Below are 24,776 nucleotides of genomic sequence, written 5' to 3' on the forward strand. Positions count from 1 at the left end.
TAGCAGTAACGGTACTCAAGTTATCGTGTTTACACACGGACACACACACACACACACACACAGACACACAGACATACGGACAAGATTGCAAAATTATGTTTTTCCGTATCAGTGAGATGCAAAACGTCGAGATTTGCAAAAATCTCGATTTTTTTTTTTTTTAATTTACGCTACTTCCGATTTCTCAAAAAACTAATGTAAATTTTTAAAGTACTAATAATATTGCGCACTATTATGCGCTTTTTTATTTCGCGTTCACTTGGTGTGCAATTAATTTGTCTACGAGATTTTATTCTATTTTTAAAACTTTAAGTATTTAAAATGGATTAAAAATCATGTCTATAGCCCGAGTTCCCATCCCCTGTTATTTTATATAAAAATATTCGAGAAAGTTTAGGGGAGATCACTCCCGGTTTATTTAAATAAGTAGTTGAGGAAAATCCCAGCGTACAGAGGACGTTCTTAAAAGGAATGTTTTTCTTCTTTCTTCTTAACTTTAGTGTTGGTAGAGATCCCCTCCAACACAATTAAGTAGGCTATACGTGTAAACTGGTTATATTAGGTATATTATTGTTGATATTATAAAACCTATCAATGAAAATTAAAGCCTTTGTTAATATTTATAAATCTCGTAAAACAAGCTAAAATGGTATAGATGATTTTGGTAGTTGTTGTAACACCAAAATAAAATATTCTAAAATGTTTTGATTGATTTTAGCAACAAACATAAATATTCTAAGCGATTGTGGCAGTTCCCATTGAATCCGATAAATTAATACTTTACAATTATATGACAGAACTCACAAGTTTCAGAAAATGCAAGTTGCTGCTATGCACGTTGTAGCGTATGCTGTAATCCTTTTTACGGCCTGTCAGGCACAAAGTAAGTATACTCAGTAGACATTAATATCAATTGCAATTTTCTTCTGGGGAGACGCTAGAAAACAAGCTGTAAGCGCGCCTAGCAGTCCCCTCCCTTCCTCTATAGGCATATCTCTATTACCCCTTCCCCCCCCCCCCGTACCCACATGGTCTGATGAGCCGTGGTTGACGCTGTTTACACGCGTATAGGCTATTAGGGGCAGATAATTTAGTTTGAAATGATTTTAAACTTAGGGGAGGTAACTAAAAGGAGGATGTTTTCACGAGGAGGGGGGGGGGGGGGGGAAGGAGGGGTTTAGTGTTTTAAAGCAAATATATTTTCAGTGGCAGCATTAGTACTGTCGAATTCACAAATTATGAATTACTGAAAAGTAGAAAAAAACAACAACTAAATAGCGGCGTATGATACGCCGCTGGTCGGCTCGTGTTTTTAAAAACATAACACACACGGTGAAATTATATATATATATATATATATATATATATATATATATATATATATATATATATATATATATGCGTTTCCATATAAGTACAATTATTTTAATAAGTATGTTTATGTATTTTTATATAAACATTTTAGGCTCTAATCAATGTACATCGAACATCTATGCCTATGTAGCTTCTCAACCTTATTCTTTCTCAACTCAAAATGTAAGTTACTTTGTTTTTTAAAATTATTTTTACTACATGATTTTTTTTTAAACTGTCTTTTATTATAGTGCAATATTTACTTAAAGTAATGTTATAAATGCTTCAAATTTTAAAAACATTTTCAAGATAATAAATATTCATTTTGACCTAAAATGGGCATTACATTTGTTGTTGAAGTATCATTAAATGTTACTCCTAACAATAGAAAATGGTTATTTTAAATGGTAAAATTAAGGTTAGTTTTTAATTGAAAGTTCCAAGCTTGTTTTTCTTTTTAAAAAAATGATTAAATATACATTTAGGTCTATTCCTGGCTCTGTTACATCTATTTTAGCGTAAACTTTACCCTGATAGTGCGAGAGAGAGTTTACATTTTTATTCATCAGTCTTGGGGACGCTAAAAAAAAGCTCCAGAGGCGTAGCGACCTTTCCCGGCGCCCGAAGACAAACTTTCAATTTGGCGCCCCCCTCGGGAGCAAATTTTCGATTTGCTTCTCCCCCCCCCCCCCCTCAAACTTTCGATTTGCACCCCCCCCCCCCTCAAACTATTTATAATGCAAAAATGCAGCTAAAATGACATTTTAATTTGTTTTTACAACCTATTTTGGCGCCCCCTAAGGTCGCCGCCCTGGGACTTATGTACCCCCCCTGCCCCCCATAGCTACGCCTCTAGAAAGCTCCCTCCACTTTTTTTTCCTGGCAGTCCCAACTGACAGTCCTGCCTCTGCCAGCTGCTTCTCCGCTTTGCTCTATTTAGTGTCGTCCTTAGTAGACATCCCAGAAGATAATGTGTGATTGATTAAATTACTTTTTAAGCAAGAATCATTTATAAATATATATATATATATATATATATATATATATATATATATATATATATATATATATATATATATATATATATACTAAAACTCAAGTTGTTTACATGTTTAAATATTTATTTGTTTGTCCGTTTGGGTACAGTGGAGAATCTGCTGTAAAATATTAATTAGGTAGAGAACAATTTTCTTTTTTAAAAAGACTGTTAATCACTAATTTATGTAAAGACGTTAATTAATTCATTGATTTATACATTAATAGATTAACCACATATTAATTATAAAAGTTCAGAACAATGACAGTGAATAGTGACGTCACATGATTTATTTACTTTTTACAACAATAATGGCGGCTTCCATAGAAGATTTTTGTTGCCGATTTAAATGTATAACGCATTATATAGCTAATTTTCTGTCGGCTATTGCTTTAACGATACGTCCGTTTGCTATTTTTAATACGCTCCAACACTAATATCAATTTTCAACAGTCCTTTTTCATTTAAGTATACAATACATTTCTCTAGATCTAAAATCTAAAGGCCAGCTGTCGAAGGTGTTTTTATAGATCTAGAATCTAGGTCAAACCAAAATTAATTAGATAAAAAAAAACAATTTTAAAATCAGAATACATTTTTGAGTTTCCTTTTTAAACTATTTTAGTCCTTAAATATTGAATATAAATCTTTGCTTTTTAGCTTCACGGATCATCTAAATCAAGAATACAAGTGATTTATCTATCTAGGTCCTAGATCTTAGAAATTCTAAATCTAGATCTAGCTAAAGTCTAGAGTTACGGCAAAATCTCGACTTAAGGGGATATGCTATGTTTTTTTTCTATTTTTTACACTTTAAGATCTAAAGCCTTTTGAATACTTTTATCATATTTGGCACATAAAAGTAAGTACTAAACAGCAAAAAAGAGGGTCGAAAACAATTTTGGTTGTCATGGAAACCCAAAAAACCTCCGCCATTTTGAATTTTTCGGTATTTTTAAAAATACTAAGGCTTTTTTATTTATGCACCTATAGCAATAAAATTTAAACTGCTTATATTTCAGTATATATTAAAACTTTTGTCACGACAACTTTTTGAAATAATTACTAGTAAGAATTTTACAAGCTCTAAAATATCGTACCCTTTTTAGTATTCAAAAGTTTCAAAATGTGCATATTAATTACCAAATACTTTTTTTCTATGAAAGCAATCACAATTCCCTCGTGACAAAAGTTGTATTTTTGCATCAAGAACATTTACTGAAAATATGGTTTGCATTGTTTAATAAATAAAAAAGTAGTAGGCTTTTTAGTGTTAAAAACCTGTGAACTGAGATAAAAAGCCAAAAGTAACGAAAACTAGGTCAGGAAAGTACCATATCTGTGTAAACTGCAAAGCCGATTGTAAGCTTTGGGTTTTTCCGAGATGTAGGAAATTAAGTTTATTAGATACATGAGAAATCCAGCTTTCCAATGATGTCAAATACAATATAATGACGGATATAAAACTTTTTATAGAGCGCTTGTAAGATTGGGAAAAATTGATTATTTTTTAATTAATAGGGTTATAAAAATCGTAATTTAAACACATAAAATATTTTTTTCTCTTTAAAGTTATTATTTTCTTTATACAAAAATGGACAAAGTATCCAAAAATGCAAGAAACCCATCATGACGAAAAACAAGAAATTTTGTGATTTTTTTCCGCGCATATCCCCTTAACCAAACCAGTCGTAGTATCTAGATAACTCCATCTAGATCTAGATAACAATGAGTTTTTATACTAAACTATTTCAGACCTTCATTATTTTATATAAATTTTTGTTTGTTTAGCTATGGAATTGGCTAATTTAAGATAAAACTTAATTTCAAAGATACTAGATCTAGGGCCTATGCGCATAAATCAAGTTTGTTAAGCAGACTTAAACTATTAATATATAGTACAAAAAAAAACATCAATGACGTCAAGAGTCTAGATCAGGGGCGTAGCGAGGGGGGGGGGGGCGGCGGGGGGTGCGGACCGCACCGGGTGACACCATTTAGGGGGGTGACACCAAGGCAAAAAATAGCAATATATATACAGAAAAACTTGAGGGGGGGTGCAAATCGAAAGTTTGAGGGGGGGGGGGGTGCAAATCGAAAACTTTAGGGGGGTGCAAATCAAAAGTTTGAGGGGGGGGGTGCAAATCGAAAACTTGAAAGTTTGTCCCCGGGAAGGGTCGCAACGCCTCTGGGGGGGGGGGGGGTGACACCATTAAGTGCCGCACCGGGTGACACCCGACCTCGCTACGCCACTGGTCTAGAGAGCTAAGTTTTTAGTGTAATAGGTTTCCATACGGGTGGCAAGGATTCTAGACATATCATGTCAATGTTAAAAAAACATTTCAATTTTTTTTTTAGATGTGAATGATAAAGTTGCCTATCGGAACAATGCGGGATACAGGGCAGGTGAAGTAGAGTTCACCTGTTTCTTTGTCCTCGTTTTTTTAAACGATATAAACAGGTTGAGACTTGGCGGAACACTGGGCATGCGAAGTAGAGTTGGGTAGGTCACTTGTGTGGTCCGACACATGCTCAGCCGAAATCGGTGTTTTTAAAGGACAAAAAACGTCTTTCTGAATGTGGAGTCTGGTTATTTTGTGATGATAAGTGACAGACGTAATGTCATTTATAGATGACCACCGAAACCCACATAAATCTAACTTGATAACGGGTAGTCTAGTATATATATATATATATATATATATAGTTTCTAACAAAAGTAATACAAAATGATTTCATAAGTGGTTGTTTGGATAAATGTATGTTATTTCTTACTTTTTTGTTTAGGTTTGTGGACTATTTTGTAACTCAATATAGACCTGCTTTCACTGTCTTTTATACTTTCCAGATACATTCTACTCCGATGACAATGCACGAATATCTAATTCTTATTATAGTTAGTTATAAGCTTAGTCATAAAAATGTAGTTAAAAGATTGCTAAATTCAATAATAAATTATGAGATAACAAGATTAAGTACTAGCTAAGCCTACATCAAACTGACGACAATTAATTGTTGGGCAGAGCTTCATGAGAGTTGACCAATGACTAAAAATGGGCAGAAAATCGTTTTTTAGAGATTCTAAGCTTCTGTTAGCGGTTTTTAGTTTAAATATTTGTTTTGTTAAGGATACATTGTTCTACTTGAAAAATCATACAATTTAATAAAAGTCTCACAATAAATAAACCAATATCTTCTTTTTTACTTTCTCGTATATACGTAGTATAGAGAAAGTATTGTAATCGTGCAAAAAAAATAAATCGAGATTTTTACAAATCTCGACGTTTTACACCTCACTGATACGGAAAAACATAATTTTGCAATCTTGTCCGTATGTCTGTGTGTGTGTGTGTGTGTGTCTGTGTGTCTGTGTGTCTGTGTGTCAGTGTGTAAACACGATTACTTGAGTACCGTTACAGCTAGGTTGATGAAATTTCATATATAAGTATTATATCAAAATCTTAGATCCTTATCAACTTTTGAGCGCTTTCCGATAACCGGAAGTGGTACTTTTTCTACTTTGAATTTTTCAAAAGCCTATAACTTGAGTACTTATTCAGATAGATAAATGAAATTTCACATGTAAGTAAAAGATCTAATTCTCTACCTTCTATTAAATGTTGAGTAATTTCCGTTGACCGGAAGTACTAATTTACGCTATTTCCGATTTCTCAAAAAACGCATGTAAATTTATAAAGTACTAATAATATTGCGCACTATTACGCACATTTGGTTTTGGTGCTCGCTTGGTGCGCAATTTTTTTTCTACTAGATTTTATTCTATTTTTAAAAGTTTAAGTAAACAAAAATCATGTCTATATTCCGAGTTGACATCCCACGTAGTGTTATATTAGAATATTCGAAAAAGTTTAGGGGAGATCACTCCCGGTTTATTTTTTTAAATTGCTATTAAAAATTTAAAAACGTGGCTTTTTTTCACAGTAAACAAACTATGACAACATGATGTGACGAGGAATCAACACCATCAGCTATACAATTTTCTATACACACTTTTAAGAACGTATTTAAAATGTTTTGTTTTTCAAACGTATTGTCCTTGATTCAACCTCGCTACTACCAATGAATCGATATTTTTGTTTGTACATTTGATATTCTAACATACTGAATGGTACCAGACAATAAAACGTATGGCAACAGAATCAATATCGTGTCGTTCAGTGTTGAATAAAAAAAATTACCACTAGCAGAAGACATAATGAGGAACTATAAGATGTTTTGCTTAATACATTGAATACGATAGCAAAATTATTGGTTGACAAACGTTTTGGTAACAATTTTTAAAGAGTGACATATTTCTTGCAGGAGTGCTTTTTGGCATGTGTAAGTAAAGTTACATGCTTCATCTATGAATTCCACGTTTCTATTGGATATTGCCTAGTCTACTTCTTCTCTCAGTCCGTCAACCCCAACTACAATGTAGAATATGTAGTCACCTGCCCTAATGATGCAAGTAAGCTTTGGTTTTTTTTTATCAATGAATGAAAATATTGTTTGATTTTTAAAAATAAAAATCTTGAAATGATTATTTCAATTATTGTTTTTTAAATTGATACCTCACATACACGCTATAGGCTGTTTTAGTTCGTGTAATAATTGTAGGCAGTTGCATTAACCAATATCACTTCCTATTGACCGGCCAAAGTTCGAAATGTTTCTTGATTTACCACATTGGCCGTCCACTTCGCTATATGGCTTGGGTTGACCAGCCAAAGTCCGAATTAGAAAGGAATCAGTAGATTTTTGGGTTTTGTATACCGTTTTGATATTGAAATTAGGTATTTATTAATTATTAATGATACAAATTAAGTTTTCTTTTTTTTAATTTTACAATATTCTCAATCTAAATTATCACTTGTAACAATAAGATAAACTTGTAAGAAATTTACATTATTTTCCCATCGACTTCAATAACATCATCTTTGTTTTAGTCGATAATACTCAGGAGTTTCATTTGAATACTTTGCTTTAGGTTTTTTTAATCACATCTATAAAAGCACAGTACTCGTATCTGCTTTTGATAAATAAAGCTGAATAAAACTTTTGTTTGGTGTTAGCTGCTGTAATGTACTCAAACGATCAAAGTACATACTTTTCATTTCAAATGTTAATTCTACATTTACATGCAGGGCTGACCTCGCCTAACATACTTAAAATAACACTATACAAAATAATCGAAGTTAGTCAATAATAATACACACAAATACACATTCAAACACACAAGCTCACACATTAGTATATGCACAAATGCTCACGTATCCTCTAAAAAACACAAACACATTATCACAATAATACACACACTCACAAGCTCTGTCACACACAATATGATGTACACAAACACATACACTAATACACACACACACACACTCATTCTCAGACTCGCACATACTATCATAAACTCACTTATAAACACACACACAGTCAGACTCATATAAACTCACTCACACACTTGTATGCATACAATCACTCACAAACACCAACATACTCAAACAAATTCACACACATATATACAGTCACACATATATATATATATATATATATGCATGTATATATATATATATATATATATATATATATATATATATATATATATGCATATATGTTCTATTTGACAGCACACTGTTCTGGTTATCTTTCGGGCACATTCGTCGCTGTAACTGCAGCCACACCAACGGTAAGTCAATTTAGTCAATTTAATCCTCTTTTAATGCAGCTTCTTCTTTCTTTCTAGATCATATTGAAGGGGATTTCTCCCAACGCAATTGTAATTCGATTTGCTTTTTCTTTCATTGCAGGATTGTTTCCAAAAGTGCGTAGAGAATCCTAAATGTTTGAACTACAAAATGCCTAGTGGCGGCGTGTGTCAGAATAAGATTGCAGATGGGGTAAAGATAGACCCAACACTTCAAGTCGAATCGGATCCATTAATACGATGCGAAATGCGTACGTTTATTATACTTTTGCTTATCTTTGTTTTGATGTGTTTCTGATTTGTCTGCTCTGCCCTGCCATGCCTTTCTCTGCTCTACTCTATTTTTTCTCCATTGCGCTTTGCTGTGCTTTGCTGTGCTTTGCTGTGCTTTGCTGTGCTTTGCTGTGCTTTGCTGTGCTTTGCTGTGCTTTGCTGTGCTTTGTTGTGCTTTGCTGTGCTTTGCTGTGCTTCGCTGTGCTTTGCTGTGCTTTGCTGTGCTTTGCTGTGCTTTGCTGTGCTTTGCTGTGCTTTGCTGTGCTTTGCTGTGCTTTGCTGTGCTTTGCTGTGCTTTGCTGTGCTGTGCTGTGCTGTGCTTTGCTGTGCTTTGCTGTGCTTTGCTGTGCTTTGCTGTGCTTTGCTGTGCTTTGCTGTGCTTTGCTGTGCTGTGCTTTGCTGTGCTTTGCTGTGCTTTGCTGTGCTTTGCTGTGCTTTGCTGTGCTTTGCTGTGCTTTGCTGTGCTTTGCTGTGCTTTGCTGTGCTTTGCTGTGCTTTGCTGTGCTTTGCTGTGCTTTGCTGTGCTTTGCTGTGCTTTGCTGTGCTTTGCTGTGCTTTGCTGTGCTTTGATGTGCTTTGCTGTGCTGTGCTTTGCTGTGCTTTGCTGTGGTTTGCTGTGGTTTGCTGTGCTGTGCTGTGCTGTGCTGTGCTGTGATGTGCTGTGCTTTTGCTTTGCTTTGCTTTGCTTTGCTTTGCTTTGCTTTGCTTTGCTTTGCTTTGCTTTGCTGTGCTTTGCTTTGCTGTGCTTTTGCTGTGCTTTGCTGTGCTTTGCTGTGCTTTGCTTTGCTTTGCTGTGCTTTTGCTTTTGCTTTGCTTTGCTCTTCTCTTCTCTTCTCTTCTCATCTCTTCTCTTCTCTTCTCTTCTCTTCTCTTCTCTTCTCTTCTCTTCTCTTCTCTTCTCTTCTCTTCTCTTCTCTTCTCTTCTCTTCTCTTCTCTTCTCTTCTCTTCTCTTCTCTTCTCTTCTCTTCTCTTCTCTTCTCTTCTCTTCTCTTCTCTACTCTTCTCTGTTCTGTTCTGTTCTGTTCTGTTCTGTTCTGTTCTGTTCTGTTCTGTTCTGTTCTGTTCTGTTCTGTTCTTTTCTGTTCAGTTCTGTTCTGTTCTGTTCTGTTCTTTTCTGTTCTGTTCTGTTCTGTTCTGTTCTGTTCTGCTCTGTTCTGTTCTGTTCTGTTCTGTTCTGTTCTGTTCTGTTCTGTTCTGTTCTGTTCTGTTCTGTTCTGTTCTGTTCTGTTCTGTTCTGTTCTGTTCTGTTCTGTTCTGCTCTGCTCTGCTCTGCTTTGCTATGCTCTGCCTAAAATCAATAGGTTTACAATTTAAAGAAATAAATGAAATATTTTATTTTTTTCCATTGCAGCTGTCGCGGCTGTAGAGACAACTACGGAGACAATAACAACAACTACAAGTATGTTTTTTTTTTCCTTTATTAAGTCATTATTTAAATACATGATTTTAAAAAATAATACCATTATAATTTAAAAATGTAATTGTTGTTTTTAGAGAAACATTGTAATAGAGGCTTTGCTCTGCTTTGCTCTACTCTTATCTACTCTACTATACTCTATTATGCTCAGCTCAGCTTTGCTCTGCTCTGCTCTGTTAGAATTATGTTTACAATTTAAAGATATAAATAAATCGTTTCATTTTCTTCCATTGCAGCTGCAGCGGCTGTAGAGACGACTACAGCGATGAGGGCAACAACGACAAGTATTTTTTGTTTTCTACTTTATTTAGTCATTATTTAGATACATGATTTTAAAAAAAAAAATAACACCGTTATAATTTTAAAATGTATCTGCTTCATTTAGAGAAACATTGCAAGAGAGGCTAAGAATTTCAAGCTGTTCAGAAGTAAGTTCAAAATAACGGTTGGCACATTGATAAATATACTCGTTAAATTGTTAAAAAATTAAATGTGCTATATCGGCATTTGTTTTCGTATGTTTTAGTTATCGTTGATTATGATTTTAGGTAAGTGTAGATGATGGAAAATTTTAAATAAGCGCCAGTATTGTATTAATGCAAGGGGTCTGCGTGGTCGAGTCGGTATAGATCGAACCCTTGTGCAGATGAGGTTCGACAGCTGGGGACAGCAACTCATCTAGCAAAGAAAACTCCTAAATTAAACAGCTGCTATCTTGCAGTTTGTTCTTGGTTGGACAAAGACTATGGAAGCAAATCCAAAAAGATAAGCAGGCTGAAATATGAGTCAGCAAGTTGACACGTATAATTAATTATTTTAGAGGGAATCCCTTCCAACACTAAAAAATAAGAACACAAAATAAGTATTAATTCTGCTAATTGTTTTCATTTTTTTCCCTCGACAGAACATCTGGTCGGCCTTAGACATCAGACTTCGTGTTGTCTCGCATTTGGGATGTCCAATTCGACCAGCTGAGCATTTTATTTTATTCTCTTATCTATACCGATAAGATTAGGCTACAATTATTTTTTTCCTTTTTTTTTTCTTTTCTAAACGCTAATCAATGTCTTATTTAAAGTTATATGTGACACTGAAACATCAACCGGAAACATAATTTAGTATATCAATTCAAAGTAAAATAACAATTTCACAATATGGATATTTTTTTTCTGTTTTAATAAAAGTAACTTAGTAAAAAGTAACGTATTATTTGTTTGATTATAAAACATGTTCTTGTATTGTTATTTAGCTATCTCCAAAGTATATATCAGATAAACATTTGAGAAAAACTTACATAAACACAAGTGGTTGCTACAGTGAGGTTTGTGCAAATGGTAATAACACAGGTAGTGTTCATATCCAGAGAAATTGAAGACAAAATAAAATGTGCATAATAGTGCGGAATATTATTAGTACTTTATAAATTTACATTAGTTTTTGAGAAATCTGAAATAGCGTAAATTAGTACTTCCGGTCAACGGAAATTACTCAAAATTTGACAGAAGGTGAGCAATTATTTTTTTCTACTAGATTTTATTCTATTTTAAAAAGTTTAAGTATTTAAAATGGATTAAAATTCATGTCTATATCCCGATTTCCCATTTTTTTTATATAAGAATATTCGAGAAAGTTTAGGGGAGATCAATCCAGGTTTATTTTAATATACAAGAAAAAACGTGTTTTTCTTCCTTGCGTAAAATAATTTTCCTCATATGATGGGAGACAACTAAGTACTAAATGCAAAATGATATTCCCATGCCAAGGGGAATGTAGGATAGATAAAAAGAAAACAAAATCAGAACTATAAACGTACACGAAAGTGTCATGGGGTAAAACTTTCCTAAAAATTATTCCCACCAGAATTGACGTGATATAATATAAGGCTGCTGTTTGTAGTTAATTAAATGCAATGTGTATACGACAACTTTTTTTTGTTAAGAAACAAAATGTGAGGCGAAATGTAATGTAAAATAAAATATCCCGAAAGTCTATATAAGATTAACCGACAATACATCTATATACGCTATGCTCATTCCTACAAAATATCAAGGGGAATAACTGGCCAGACTGTATCTGGCATTCTTTACAAAGACATGTTGCATACAAGGTGCAATCATAATGATTCAAATTTGTTTTTCGTTGAATTCATAAACAAACAGTAAACAGGAATGGCTCATTGAAAGATGTAATTTCGAGAGGAATATTGTATTTTTGTCTTTTCTTATGGTTGCTAAACCAAGAAGTCCCGAGATCGAAACCCCCGTACATGTCAGAAATAAGTATGACTTTTGTAAATCTGTATCGGTCCTCATATGCCGATCATGGAAACTGTAATACTAAAGCGAACATGGCAATGTAAACTGACGCTGTAAATTACGTGTGTGGGGCTATTGGAATATAAAAAAAAACTTGATTCAATTTATTAATGGTGGGATGTTGATGGTTGGTTGTTGATGGTGGGTTGTTACAGTTGAGTTGATAGAGGTGGGTTGTTAGTGGTGGGTTGTTAGAGGTTGGTTGTTGGAGGTGGGTTGTTACAGATGAGTTGATAAAGGTGGGTTTTTGGAGTAGGGTTGTTAGAGGTGGGTTGTTGGAGGTGGGTTGTTGGTGGTGGGTTGTTGGTGGTGAGTTGTTGGTGGTGGGTTGTTGGTGGTGAGTTGTTGGAGGTGGGTTGTTAGAGGTGAGTTGTTGGAGGTGGGTTGTTACAAGTGGGTTGTTACAGGTGAGTTGATAGAGGTGGGTTGTTGAGGTGGGTTGTGGGAGGAAGGTTGCTAGAGGTAGGTTGTTGGAAGTGGTTTGTTGGTGATGGGTTGTTGGTGATGGGTTGTTGATGGTGGGTTGTTGATGGTGGGTTGTTGGTGGTGAATTTTTTATGGTGGGCTGTTGGTGGGGGGTTGTTGATGGTGGGTTGTTTATGGTGGGTTTTGTTGGTAGGATGATGATGGGTTGTTAACGTTGTGATCTTGATGGGGGCTTGTTGATTATGGTAGGTGATGATTCTTGATTGTACATTTTCGATGGTGGGTTGTTAACGGGTTGTTTGTTGATGGTAGGTTGTGAAGAGTGGGTTGTTGAGGGTAGTTTGTAGAGACCAAAGACATCCATCTGTCTCAAACTTTATTTCTCTATTAAGATCTAATTTTGAGGCAAATATTATAATTTTTCTTCTTACTTTATCCAGTGTATCTTAAATATCAATATCGTAAACAGCCATTTTATTATCAGAATCACGAACATTAAAACGTAAGTTGTACACTTATCGATAAGCTTTGAAAGCGATCACAGAGTGTTGGATTAGTAATCGCTTCTCAGATAAAATAACACATCTATTTAAGCCCACATGATAAAAAAACTAAAATTAAGCCCACTTGGTGAAGCCCATCCCAACCTTACTTACCCCTTCAGCTCACTATAGATCATTCTATGTTGGAAAACACCCTAGGGGATTGTCTGTCACTGATCTGGTTAAGTCGTATGAACAATACCTGGTACGTTCAATAGTGAAAATGTGTTGCCCAATGGTGAAAAGGAAGAAAAAAAAGTAACACAAGAACAATAATAAAAAAACCTTAGGTTTTGTCCGACAAATCAGAAACGAAACACATCGTTCTTAACAATGTTGTCAGCTATTTTCTTGTCTGCATTTTTTTTTATTTTCATTTATTTTTCGTCTTCATTCTTAATTTAGTTGTCATATTAAGCGGAATTTTCTGATACACAATTAAGTATTACGTGTCAATATGTTATGCGACATATGACCCGTAGATTGTTACTTCAGCCTGCTTGTTCTTCGAGACGTTATTTCGTAGCTTTTCTCCATCCAAGTTATTTGATTTAGGAGTTTTCCCTGCTAGATGAGCTGATGATCTATCGATTATCATCTAAGCTGGATCCGAACTCGGGATATTTGGAGTAAGCAATTAAGGGCGCTCCTGTCTGACAACCCAATCCCTATTAAAGCTATTATGTAAAAATAAACAAACGGCAATTAAATTTAGGAAAAAAAAATCAAATATAGCGCGTCATTTTGATCTATATGTTTTTACAAAATATATCACGCTGACCTTGTAAACAAAATTAAGAAAAAATTCAATCAATTTTCTTCTGCTACACTTGTGGAAGATTTTTCTGTTCGATTAATTTAAATCTCGTGACAAATGAGAGTTTTTTATTGGTTTAGAATGCCTATTACGATTTTCTTTTCTTGTAAGTCGCACTAATAAATCACCACCCCCTTTCTCTCTACACCCCTACCCCCAACGACTTACACAACAATGAATAATTAAACTCAAGTTATAGGTACTGACTTCTTACAAGTATATGTTATCTAAGGGGATTAGGCGAGGACGGTAGGGGGGGGGGGTGGGGGGTTGAAGGGGATGGGGGCTCAGCACACACACTTTACTACACAGAACTACGTAAAAAAAAGCAACGTACACATAAACACAGACTAACAAACAAAAACACTCACAAATATAACGGCGCTGAAACGAAAGCACATAAAAATACTTTCAGAAACACAAAATACATATAAAATAAAAACACGCATACATTAAAAGAAACGTTCACCAACCCAGACGTTGACACAAAAAACACATTCATAGAACTACGTTTGGACACACTCACAGACACACACAGGCACATTTACAGACATATTCAAATTTACGATCGCAAACACACTGACACGCTGGCAAACAAACACACACACAAACATACACACACAGCAGCCACATCTATATATATAAAGCAAAGTGGTCAGTTGCCCGACAGGGCACTTCCCAGCGCCGCAGGCGCGTCAAATTTGGCACGATGGTGCCTTCGGGCGATATAACACGAAGGCCGGTGACGGTTGGCCAAAAAATGCCTACGGAGAGGGGGTCAAAACTGACCTCGACTGACCGGCGCCTAATATGGGCTATATTACGAAAAAAAATTTCCTCCGACGACCCCCCTTCAAATTTTGTGAGGTGGTAGGAGAACGCCTTGGGGTGTCACAAAAAACTCGCCATGTCCGAGAAAAATCGGGAAATGGGTCAAAACTGACCAGTCGTATTTCCCTAAATAATCTTTATTTTTTATGGGAAAAACAGAGGGTCATTTCAAAACGGATTTTAGGGCGATTACCCTCATTACATCTGGCTAATTGTTGGCATGTTTATAGGTAAATGGTTTGGCCGTAGGGCAGACCTGTCAGTTTAACTCAAAGCCGTCGACGAGGTCTAAAAAGTGACCGCGAGTGAAATTCTCTTTATATGAGCTCTATTACGAAAATTTTTTTCCTCCAACGACCCCCCTTGAAATTTTGTGAGGTGGTAGAACGCCTTGGGGTGTCACAAAAAACTCGCCATGTCCGGGAAAAATAGGGAAATGGGTCAAAACTGACCAGTCGTATTTCCCAATATAATCTTTGTATTTTTGGGAAAAACAGGGGGTCATTTCAAAACAAGGGGGGGTCGTAGGAAGAACATTTTTTTTCGTAATCGAGGTCATATAAAGAGAATTTCACTCGCAATCACTTTTTAGCCCTCGTCGAGGGCTTTGAGTCAAACCGACAGTTTTACCCTAAAGGTCAAGCCATTGTCCTAAGAGTACGCAAAAAATTAGCCATAAATATTGAGCTTAAGTACCTTAAAATCCGCGTTGAAATGACCCTCTGTTTTTCCCATAAAATACAAAGATTATATAGGGAAATACAACTGGTCAGTTTTGACCCCTTTACGAAGTTTTCCCAGATATGCCGAGTTTTTTATGACACCCCAAGGCGTTCTCCTACCACATCACAAAATATCAAGGGGGTCGTCGTCGGAATTTTTTTTTTTGTAATATAGCCCATATAAGGCGCCGGTCAGTCGAGGTCAGTTTTGATCCCTTCTCCGTAGACATTTCGGCGAACCGTCACCGGCCCTCGTGTTCTATCGCCCCAAGGCACCATCGTGCCAAATTTGACGCGCCTGCGGCGCCGGGAAGTGCCCTGTTGGGCACTTGGCCACTTTGCTTTATATGTATAGATATTTCATCTATTTTCTTGATTTTTTTTTTTTTCTATTTTCTTGGTAATTTGCTCAAACAAAAATATTTCAAAACATTTATAACTGCAAAAATTCTGTTTAACTTTATATTTTAAACTGAATTATAGCAGCGTTTCAGTTTATTTAGAAAGGTTAATTGATAAAGAAAAGTATGATACAAATTGATCAGTAAATCTCATACTGAACAAGATTTCTCCATAATGTAGAGCCTGTAAAATTGACTAGGCCTATAGATGTGCTTATATAGGGGAAACTAATTGTATAATACTTTTAAGGAAAAACACCCTGCCCTGATTATATCCCCTTAAGAGAATAAAATAGAAAATTATAATTTGTGATTGGCTTGATTATGATATCAATGTAGCAGGGATGGGGATGGTTATTTTTTTGACGATCAAACGATGACACGGAGAGAGAGCAGTTTGGAGGGGGGGGGGGGGGATACAAAATTCGTCTTAAAGCTGTTAAGTCGTATATGGAGACAAATCAAAACTGAGCCATACATATTTTACACTTAAAACAGAAAGAACAGAAAGAAGTGCTGTAAATGATTGTGTAGGTGGCGCGGTCGTTTTATAATGCACTTTTAAAGACGTCGCCTATATCAATTCTAATTCGTAGTGGAGTTACAATTCAGTTTGACGTAATGCTGACAATACATTCTCTCTATCAGTGTTTCTTCCAGACTTTTTTCTCCGGGGGGGGCACTTGAAATTTTCGGGGGGGCATTAGACTTTCTTCGGGGGGGCGGACACTGTTAAAAGTATATATTTTTCTATATAAATTATATAAATTTCATTTCGTTCGAGGGGGCGGTAAAAAAAATTCGGGGGGGGGGGGGGGGGGGGCTTCGCCCCCCCCCCCCCCCCCCCGAAGAGATGCCTGGAAGAAACTCTGCTCTTTATATGACGAGGTTTGAGAGACATATGAACACCATTTTATCCGCTCTTGTTTCTTTAATTTTGCTAATGTATTTCTTTTATCATTAAATGAACTGAAAATAAACTTGCAATCTGTGATAAAACTCTAGTTTGAATTTGATCTAGGAGTTTTTTCTTCATAGTCAGTGACCTCTACCGAAGGCAATAAGCCAAATGATTACGTATTAGATTAACCGACTCACTTAATTTCGCTAATAGTTTTTACTAATTATATATTATAAATCAATTGTTTTATTCTAATAGCCCCACACATGTAATTTACAGCGTCAGTGTACCTTGCCATGTTCGCTTTAGTATTACACTTTCCATGATCGGCTTATGAGGACCGACACAGATTTACAAAAGTCATACTTCTTTCTGACATGTACGGGGGTTTCAATCTCGGGACTTTTTTGTTTAGCAACCATAAGAAAAGACAAAAATACAATATTCCTCTCGAAATTACATCTTTCAATGAGCCATTCCTATTTACCGTTTGTTTATGAATCTAACGAAAAACAAATTTGAATCATTATGATTGCACCTTGTATGCAACATGTCTTTGTAAAGAATGCCAGATACAGTCTGGCCAGTTATTCCTCTTCATATTTTGTGGGAATAACCAGAGCTTCTAAAGACGTATTGTCGGTTAATCTTACATAGACTTTCGGGATATTTCATTTTACATTACATTTCGCCTCACACTTTGTTTTCCTAAAAAGAACAGTTACTGTATACACATGGCATTTGATTAACTACAAACAGCAGCCTTATGTTATATCTTGTCGATTCCAGTAGGAATAATGGCTTGGAAAGTTTTACCCACTGACACTTTCGTGTACGTTTACAGCTCTGATTTTGTTTTCCTTTTATCTACCTTACATACCCCTAGGCATGTGAATATCATTTTGCATTTAGTGCTTAGTTGTCTCCCATCATATGAGGACCATTATTTTACGCAAGGAAGAAAAACTCGTTTTTTCTTGTATATTAAAATAAACCAGGAGTGATCTCCCCTAAACTTTCTCGAATATTCTTATATAAAAATAATAATCATTAAAAAAGTTTTAAAAAACCCACGTATTCTGATTGAACTAAAAAGTAGAAAATAAATGTTATACATCACAATAATGCAAGCGATCACTCTACTATAAGCGATGAAAAAAGTGGGTTTTTTAAAACTTTTTTAATGATTATTATTTTCTACTTTTTAGTCTTTGTCTGTTTGTTTGCATTGAAATCTTGCTATCGATTTTATCTTTTCACTTTTTTTTTGGTAAACGAAGACAACTCGTAAAAAGACAACTCGTAAAAAACGAGAGACCCTTTCTTCTGCGGTCTCAATCGCAAGTGAATGATTGTCAGAGGTTAGTTGATAGCGGTTAGGACTCGGGCTGGTTACTGACTAGAACACATAGATTTGAACCCGTGTCGAGTGGGATAGCAATCGTGTGCCCAACCACTCGACCATATCGTCTCCCCCAAACTGGCCTACCTCCTGTAAGTTTAAACTCGGTTCAAACTAAATTATCTGCCCCTAAGCCTGTGGCGACGTGGGATCGTTCGCTTCATTGCGCGCGAGGTACGCGTCGCTCGTTTTTTTTTCTAATGGCTCGCAGAGGAGAATTATATATATAGATTATATAGCGGTCTAAAATGCTCAATAAAATGTTTCCATTGATCAATTTAGTAATAATAACAATTGCATATTCTATGGTCATCCAAAAGAAAGCTTCCCTGAAAATTTCAGCGCGCTAGCTAACTGGGAAGTGCCAGAAATTTCGATCGCAAGATTGGATTGGAAAGACAAACAAACAAACAAAGAAAAAACAGAGAAAGCAAGTTAAAGAAAACGTGGGAAAAAAACAGGGGATGGGAACTCGGGATATAGACATGAATTTTAATCCATTTTAAATACTTAAACTTTTAAAAATAGAATAAAATCTCGTAGAAAAAATAATTGCACACCAGTGAACGCCAAATAAAATGTGCATAATAGTGCGGAATATTATTAGTACTCTATAAATTTACATTAGTTTTTGAGAAATCTGAAATAGCGTAAATTAGTACTTCCAGTCAACGAAAATTACTCAAAATTTGACAGAAGGTAGAGAATTAGATCTTTTACTTACGTATGAAATTTCATTAATCTATCTGAAATAGTACTCAATTTATAGGCTTTTGAAAAATCCAAAGTAGAAAAAGTACCACTTCCTGCTAACGGAAATCGCTCAACAGTTGATACGGATCTACGATTTTGATAAAATATTTATATATGAAATTTCATTAACCTAGCTGTAACGATACTCAAATTATCGTGTTTACAGACACACACACAGACACACACACTGACACACACACAGACATACACACAGACATACGGACAAGATTGCAAAATTATGTTTTTCCGTATCAGTGAGGCGTAAAACGTCGAGATTTGCAAACATCTCGATTAAAATACTTTCTCTATACTTCGTATATACGTGAAAGTAAAAAAGCAGCTCAGATATGTAGATCATTTGTTTTTCAAAATCTCCAAAATTTGTTTGACCTGTTTGGTTTCCCAGTCCATGGGGTAGGTGTAGTAGAGTTTGCCTGTTTCAGCGACTTCAGCAAATGAAGGGTTAGCTTGGTCAACAGTATGTCCAATCGCCTTTACATTCCGTCACGAGAGGAAGGTATCTATCAGAAATGGGTGAACTCGGGGTTAATTTGGACTCGAGGCAGGGTCCCAAACTCTAGAATTGTCGTTTAGTAGTTTAGCGCTCTGCCACTCGACCTCCCCATCTCCTATCCCTTATTTGAATTTTACTAAAAATAATTTTTATGAACCACAGGAAAACGTATACATTTTTTCAAAAAAACTTTACTTCTTGTGGTGATCAGGTCTTCAGACTGAAGGAAAAACCAACATTGGGTTATGAATTTGGTATGTTACTGACTGTTTGTTTAGTAAGTTCCCCATAGAAGAAAAAATGTATTATTAATAACATTGCTTGTTTAGTGGGTCTCTTATAGTGGAAAGAAAGAGTATTATTGATTACATTGTTTGTCGAAAGAGTTCCATATAGTAAAAATTATTATTGAAATTTGATAACATCGTGGTTTTTGGGACAGCACTGTGGAATAAAAGTGATGCAAATTTAAACACCAACATACATTTTTTTTTCTGGCTACTAGTTTGTTAAATGCTTCAAATCATTTTTTCTCATTAACAAATTGTAGAGAAAGTATTGTAACTGTGCAAAAATAAATAAATAAATCAAAATTTGAGATTTTGACAAAATATTTTTTAGATCTCATAAGCAACGTAAGTTTTTATATAAAAAGCAGAAATTGTGTTTTCTTTTCTTATTATCTATCTATTTTAAAGCTTGTTTTTATAAAGGTTTTTATTTTTTAATGTTTTAAAAATATTTGTTTTATCAGTCTAGTCTTTAATTCAATTGTTGTGTGCTGACGAAAACCTTGGATCGAAACGTCTATTGAACCAGCATTTGTTTTCAATGTCTCTGAATATGAACACGACCTGTGGTATTACCATTTGCACAAACCTCACCGTAGCAACCATTTGTATTTATGTAAGTTTTTCTTAAATGTTTATTTGATATAACACAGTACATTTTGGAGACAACTAAATTACAATACAAGAACATGTTTTATAATCAAACAAATAATACGTTACTTTTTACTAAGTTACTTTTATTATAACAGAAAAAAAATCCATATTGTGAAATTGTTATTTTACTTTGAATTGATGTACTAAATTATGTTTCCGCTTGATTGTTTTCAGTGTCACATATAACTTTAAATAAGACATTAATTAGCGTTTAGAAAAGAAAAAAAAAGGAAAAAATAATTGTAGCCTAATCTTATCGGTATAGATAAGAGAATAAAATAAAATGTTCAGCTGGTCGAATTGGACATCCCAAATGCGAGACAACACGAAGTCTGATGTCTAAGGCCGACCAGATGTTCTGTCGATGGAAAAAAATGAAAACAATCAGCAGAAGTATTACTTATTCTGTGTTCTTAATTTTTAGTGTTGGAAGGGATTCCCTCTAAAAGAATTAATTATACGTGTCAACTTGCTGACTCATATTTCATCCTGCTTTTCTTTTTGGATTTGCTTCCATAGTCTTTGTCCAACCAAGAACAAACTGCAAGATAGCAGCTGTTTAATTTTGGAGTTTTCTTTGCTAGATGAGTTGCTGTCCCCAGCTGTCGAACCTCATCTGCCTAAGGGTTCGAACTATACCGACTCGACCATGCCGACCCCTTGCATTAATACAATACTGGCGCTTATTTAAAATTTTCCATCATCTACACTTACCTAAAATCATAATCAACGATAACTAAAACATACGAAAAGAAATGCCGATATAGCACATTTAATTTTTTAACAATTTAACGAGTATATTTATCAATGTGCCAACCGTTATTTTGAACTTACTTCTGAACAGCTTGAAATTCTTAGCCTCTCTTGCAATGTTTCTCTAAATGAAGCAGATACATTTTAAAATTATAACGGTGTTATTTTTTTTAAAAAATCATGTATCTAAATAATGACTAAATAAAGTAGAAAACAAAAAATACTTGTCGTTGTTGCCCTCATCGCTGTAGTCGTCTCTACAGCCGCTGCAGCTGCAATGGAAGAAAATGAAACGATTTATTTATATCTTTAAATTGTAAACATAATTCTAACAGAGCAGAGCAGAGCAAAGCTGAGCTGAGCATAATAGAGTATAGTAGAGTAGATAAGAGTAGAGCAAAGCAGAGCAAAGCCTCTATTACAATGTTTCTCTAAAAACAACAATTACATTTTTAAATTATAATGGTATTATTTTTTTAAATCATGTATTTAAATAATGACTTAATAAAGGAAAAAAAAAACATACTTGTAGTTGTTGTTATTGTCTCCGTAGTTGTCTCTACAGCCGCGACAGCTGCAATGGAAAAAAATAAAATGTTTCATTTATTTCTTTAAATTGTAAACCTATTGATTTTAGGCAGAGCAGAGCAAAGCAGAGCAGAGCAGAACAGAACAGAACAGAACAGAAAGGAACAGAACAGAACAGAACAGAACAGAACAGAACAGAAAGGAACAGAACAGAACAGAACAGAACAGAACAGAACAGAACAGAACAGAACAGAACAGAACAGAACAGAACAGAACAGAACAGAACAGAGAAGAGAAGAGTAGAGAAGAGAAGAGAAGAGAAGCGAAGAGAAGAGAAGAGAAGAGATGAGAAGAGAAGAGAAGAGAAGAGAAGAGAAGAGAAGAGAAGAGAAGAGAAGAGAAGAGAAGAGAAGAGAAGAGAAGAGAAGAGAAGAGAAGAGCAAAGCAAAGCAAAAGCAAAAGCAAAAGCAAAAGCACAGCAAAGCAAAGCAAAGCAAAGCAAAGCACAGCAAAGCACAGCAAAGCACAGCAAAGCACAGCAAAGCACAGCAAAAGCACAGCAAAAGCACAGCAAAGCAAAGCACAGCAAAGCAAAGCAAAGCACAGCACAGCAAAGCACAGCAAAAGCACAGCACATCACAGCACAGCACAGCACAGCAAACCACAGCAAACCAAAGCAAAGCACAGCAAAGTACAGCACAGCAAAGCACAGCAAAGCATAGCAAAGCACAGCAAAGCACAGCAAAGCACAGCAAAGCACAGCAAAGCACAGCAAAGCACAGCAAAGCACAGCAAAGCACAGCAAAGCACAGCACAGCACAGCACAGCACAGCAAAGCACAGCAAAGCACAGCAAAGCACAGCAAAGCACAGCAAAGCACAGCAAAGCACAGCAAAGCACAGCAAAGCACAGCAAAGCACAGCAAAGCACAGCAAGGCACAGCACAGCAAAGCACAGCAAAGCACAGCAAAGCACAGCAAAGCACAGCAAAGCACAGCAAAGCACAGCAAAGCACAGCAAAGCACAGCAAAGCACAAAGCACAGCAAAGCACAGCAAAGCGCAATGGAGAAAAAATAGAGTAGAGCAGAGAAAGGCATGGCAGGGCAGAGCAGGCAAATCAGAAACACATCAAAACAAAGATAAGCAAAAGTATAATAAACGTACGCATTTCGCATCGTATTAATGGATCCGATTCGACTTGAAGTGTTGGGTCTATCTTTACCCCATCTGCAATCTTATTCTGACACACGCCGCCACTAGGCATTTTGTAGTTCAAACATTTAGGATTCTCTACGCACTTTTGGAAACAATCCTGCAATGAAAGAAAAAGCAAATCGAATTACAATTGCGTTGGGAGAAATCCCCTTAAATATGATCTAGAAAGAAAGAAGAAGCTGCATTAAAAGAGGATTAAATTGACTAAATTGACTTACCGTTGGTGTTGCTGCAGTTACAGCATATATATATATATACATGCATATATATATATATATATATATGTGTGACTGTATATATGTGTGTGAATTTGTTTGAGTATGTTAGTGTTTGTGAGTGATTGTATGCATACAAGTGTGTGAGTGAGTTTATATGAGTCTGACTGTGTGTGTGTTTATAAATGAGTTTATGATAGTATGTGCGAGTCTGAGAATAAGTGTGTGTGTGTGTGTATTAGTGTATGTGTTTGTGTACATCATATTGTGTGTGACAGAGCTTGTGAGTGTGTGTATTATTGTGATAATGTGTTTGTGTTTTTTAGAGGATACGTGAGCATTTGTGCGTATACTAATGTGTGAGCTTGTGTGTTTGAATGTGTATTTGTGTGTATTATTATTGACTAACTTCGATTATATTGTATAGTGTTATTTTAAGTATGTTAGGCGAGGTCAGCCCTGCATGTAAATGTAGAACCAACATTTGAAATGAAAAGTATGTACTTTGATCATTTGAGCACATTACAGCAGCTAACACCAAACAAAAGTTTTATTCAGCTTTATTTATCAAAAGCAGATACGAGTACTGTGCTTTTATACATGTGATTAAAAAAACCTCAAGCAAAGTATTCAAATGAAACTCCTGAGTATTGTCGACTAAAATAAAGATGATGTTATTGAAGTCGATGGGAAAATAATGTAAATTTCTTACAAGTTTATCTTATTGTTACAAGTGCTAATTTAGATTGAGAATATTGTAAAATTAAAAAAAGAAAACTTAATTTGTATCATTAATAATTAATAAATACCTAATTTCAATATCAAAACGGTATACAAAACCCAAAAATCTACTGATTCCCTTCTAATTCGGACTTTGGCTGGTCAACCCAAGCCATATAGCGAAGTGGACGGCCAATGTGGTAAATCAAGAAACATTTCGAACTTTGGCCGGTCAATAGGAAGTGATATTGGTTAATGCAACTGCCTACAATTATTACATGAACTAAAACAGCCTATAGCGTGTATGTGAGGTATCAATTTAAAAAACAATAATTGAAATAATCATTGCAAGATTTTTATTTTTAAAAATCAAACAATATTTTCATTCATTGATAAAAAAAAACCAAAGCTTACCTGCATCATTAGGGCAGGTGACTACATATTCTACATTGTAGTTGGGGTTGACGGACTGAGAGAAGAAGTAGACTAGGCAATATCCAATAGAAACGTGGAATTCATAGATGAAGCATGTAACTTTACTTACACATGCCAAAAAGCACTCCTGCAAGAAAAATGTGACTCTCTTTAAAAATTGTTACCAGAACGTTTGTAAAACAATAATTTTGCTATCGTGTTTAATGTATTAAGCAAAACATCTTATAGTTCCTCATTATGTCTTCTGCTAGTGGTAATTTTTTTTATTCAACACTGAACGACACGATATTGATTCTGTTGCCATACGTTTTATTGTCTGGTACCATTCAGTATGTTAGAATATCAAATGTACAAACAAAAATATCGATTCATAGGTAGTAGCGAGGTTGAATCAAGGACAATAAGTTTGAAAAACAAAACATTTTAAAAACGTTCTTAAAATTGTGTATAGAAAATTGTATAGCTGATGGTGTTGATTCCTCGTCACATCATGTTGTCATAGTTTGTTTACTGTGAAAAAAAGCCACGTTTTTAAATTTTTAATAGCAATT

At 35.1% G+C, this 24,776-nt stretch overlaps 3 protein-coding genes across 3 annotated transcripts; 2 read left to right on the forward strand and 1 right to left on the reverse strand.

Annotated features, from left to right (window-relative positions):
- The first annotated feature begins 802 nt into the window (after positions 1 to 802).
- LOC131954300 (uncharacterized) lies at positions 803 to 8,397 on the forward strand. The gene is made up of 5 exons (XM_059317882.1): positions 803 to 883; positions 1,466 to 1,536; positions 6,713 to 6,860; positions 8,023 to 8,081; positions 8,203 to 8,397. Exons 1-5 carry the CDS (start codon positions 817 to 819, stop codon positions 8,395 to 8,397), a joined length of 540 nt encoding a protein of 179 aa, XP_059173865.1. The 5' UTR covers positions 803 to 816.
- Positions 8,398 to 8,432: 35 nt separating this feature from the next.
- Positions 8,433 to 9,215, reverse strand: LOC131954280 (sperm acrosomal protein FSA-ACR.1-like). Its single transcript, XM_059317859.1, has one exon. It carries the CDS (start codon positions 9,213 to 9,215, stop codon positions 8,433 to 8,435), a length of 783 nt encoding a protein of 260 aa, XP_059173842.1.
- A 7,482-nt stretch (positions 9,216 to 16,697) lies between these two features.
- LOC131954281 (sperm acrosomal protein FSA-ACR.1-like) lies at positions 16,698 to 22,722 on the forward strand. Its single transcript, XM_059317860.1, has 2 exons — positions 16,698 to 16,732; positions 22,119 to 22,722. The coding sequence occupies exons 1-2, from the start codon at positions 16,698 to 16,700 to the stop codon at positions 22,720 to 22,722; spliced, it is 639 nt and encodes a 212-aa protein (XP_059173843.1).
- The last annotated feature ends 2,054 nt before the right edge of the window (positions 22,723 to 24,776 follow it).

This window comes from Physella acuta, unplaced genomic scaffold (genome assembly GCF_028476545.2).
Source record: "Physella acuta isolate Inbredline_101_S28 unplaced genomic scaffold, ASM2847654v3 ptg000988l, whole genome shotgun sequence".
NCBI lineage: Eukaryota > Metazoa > Mollusca > Gastropoda > Physidae > Physella > Physella acuta.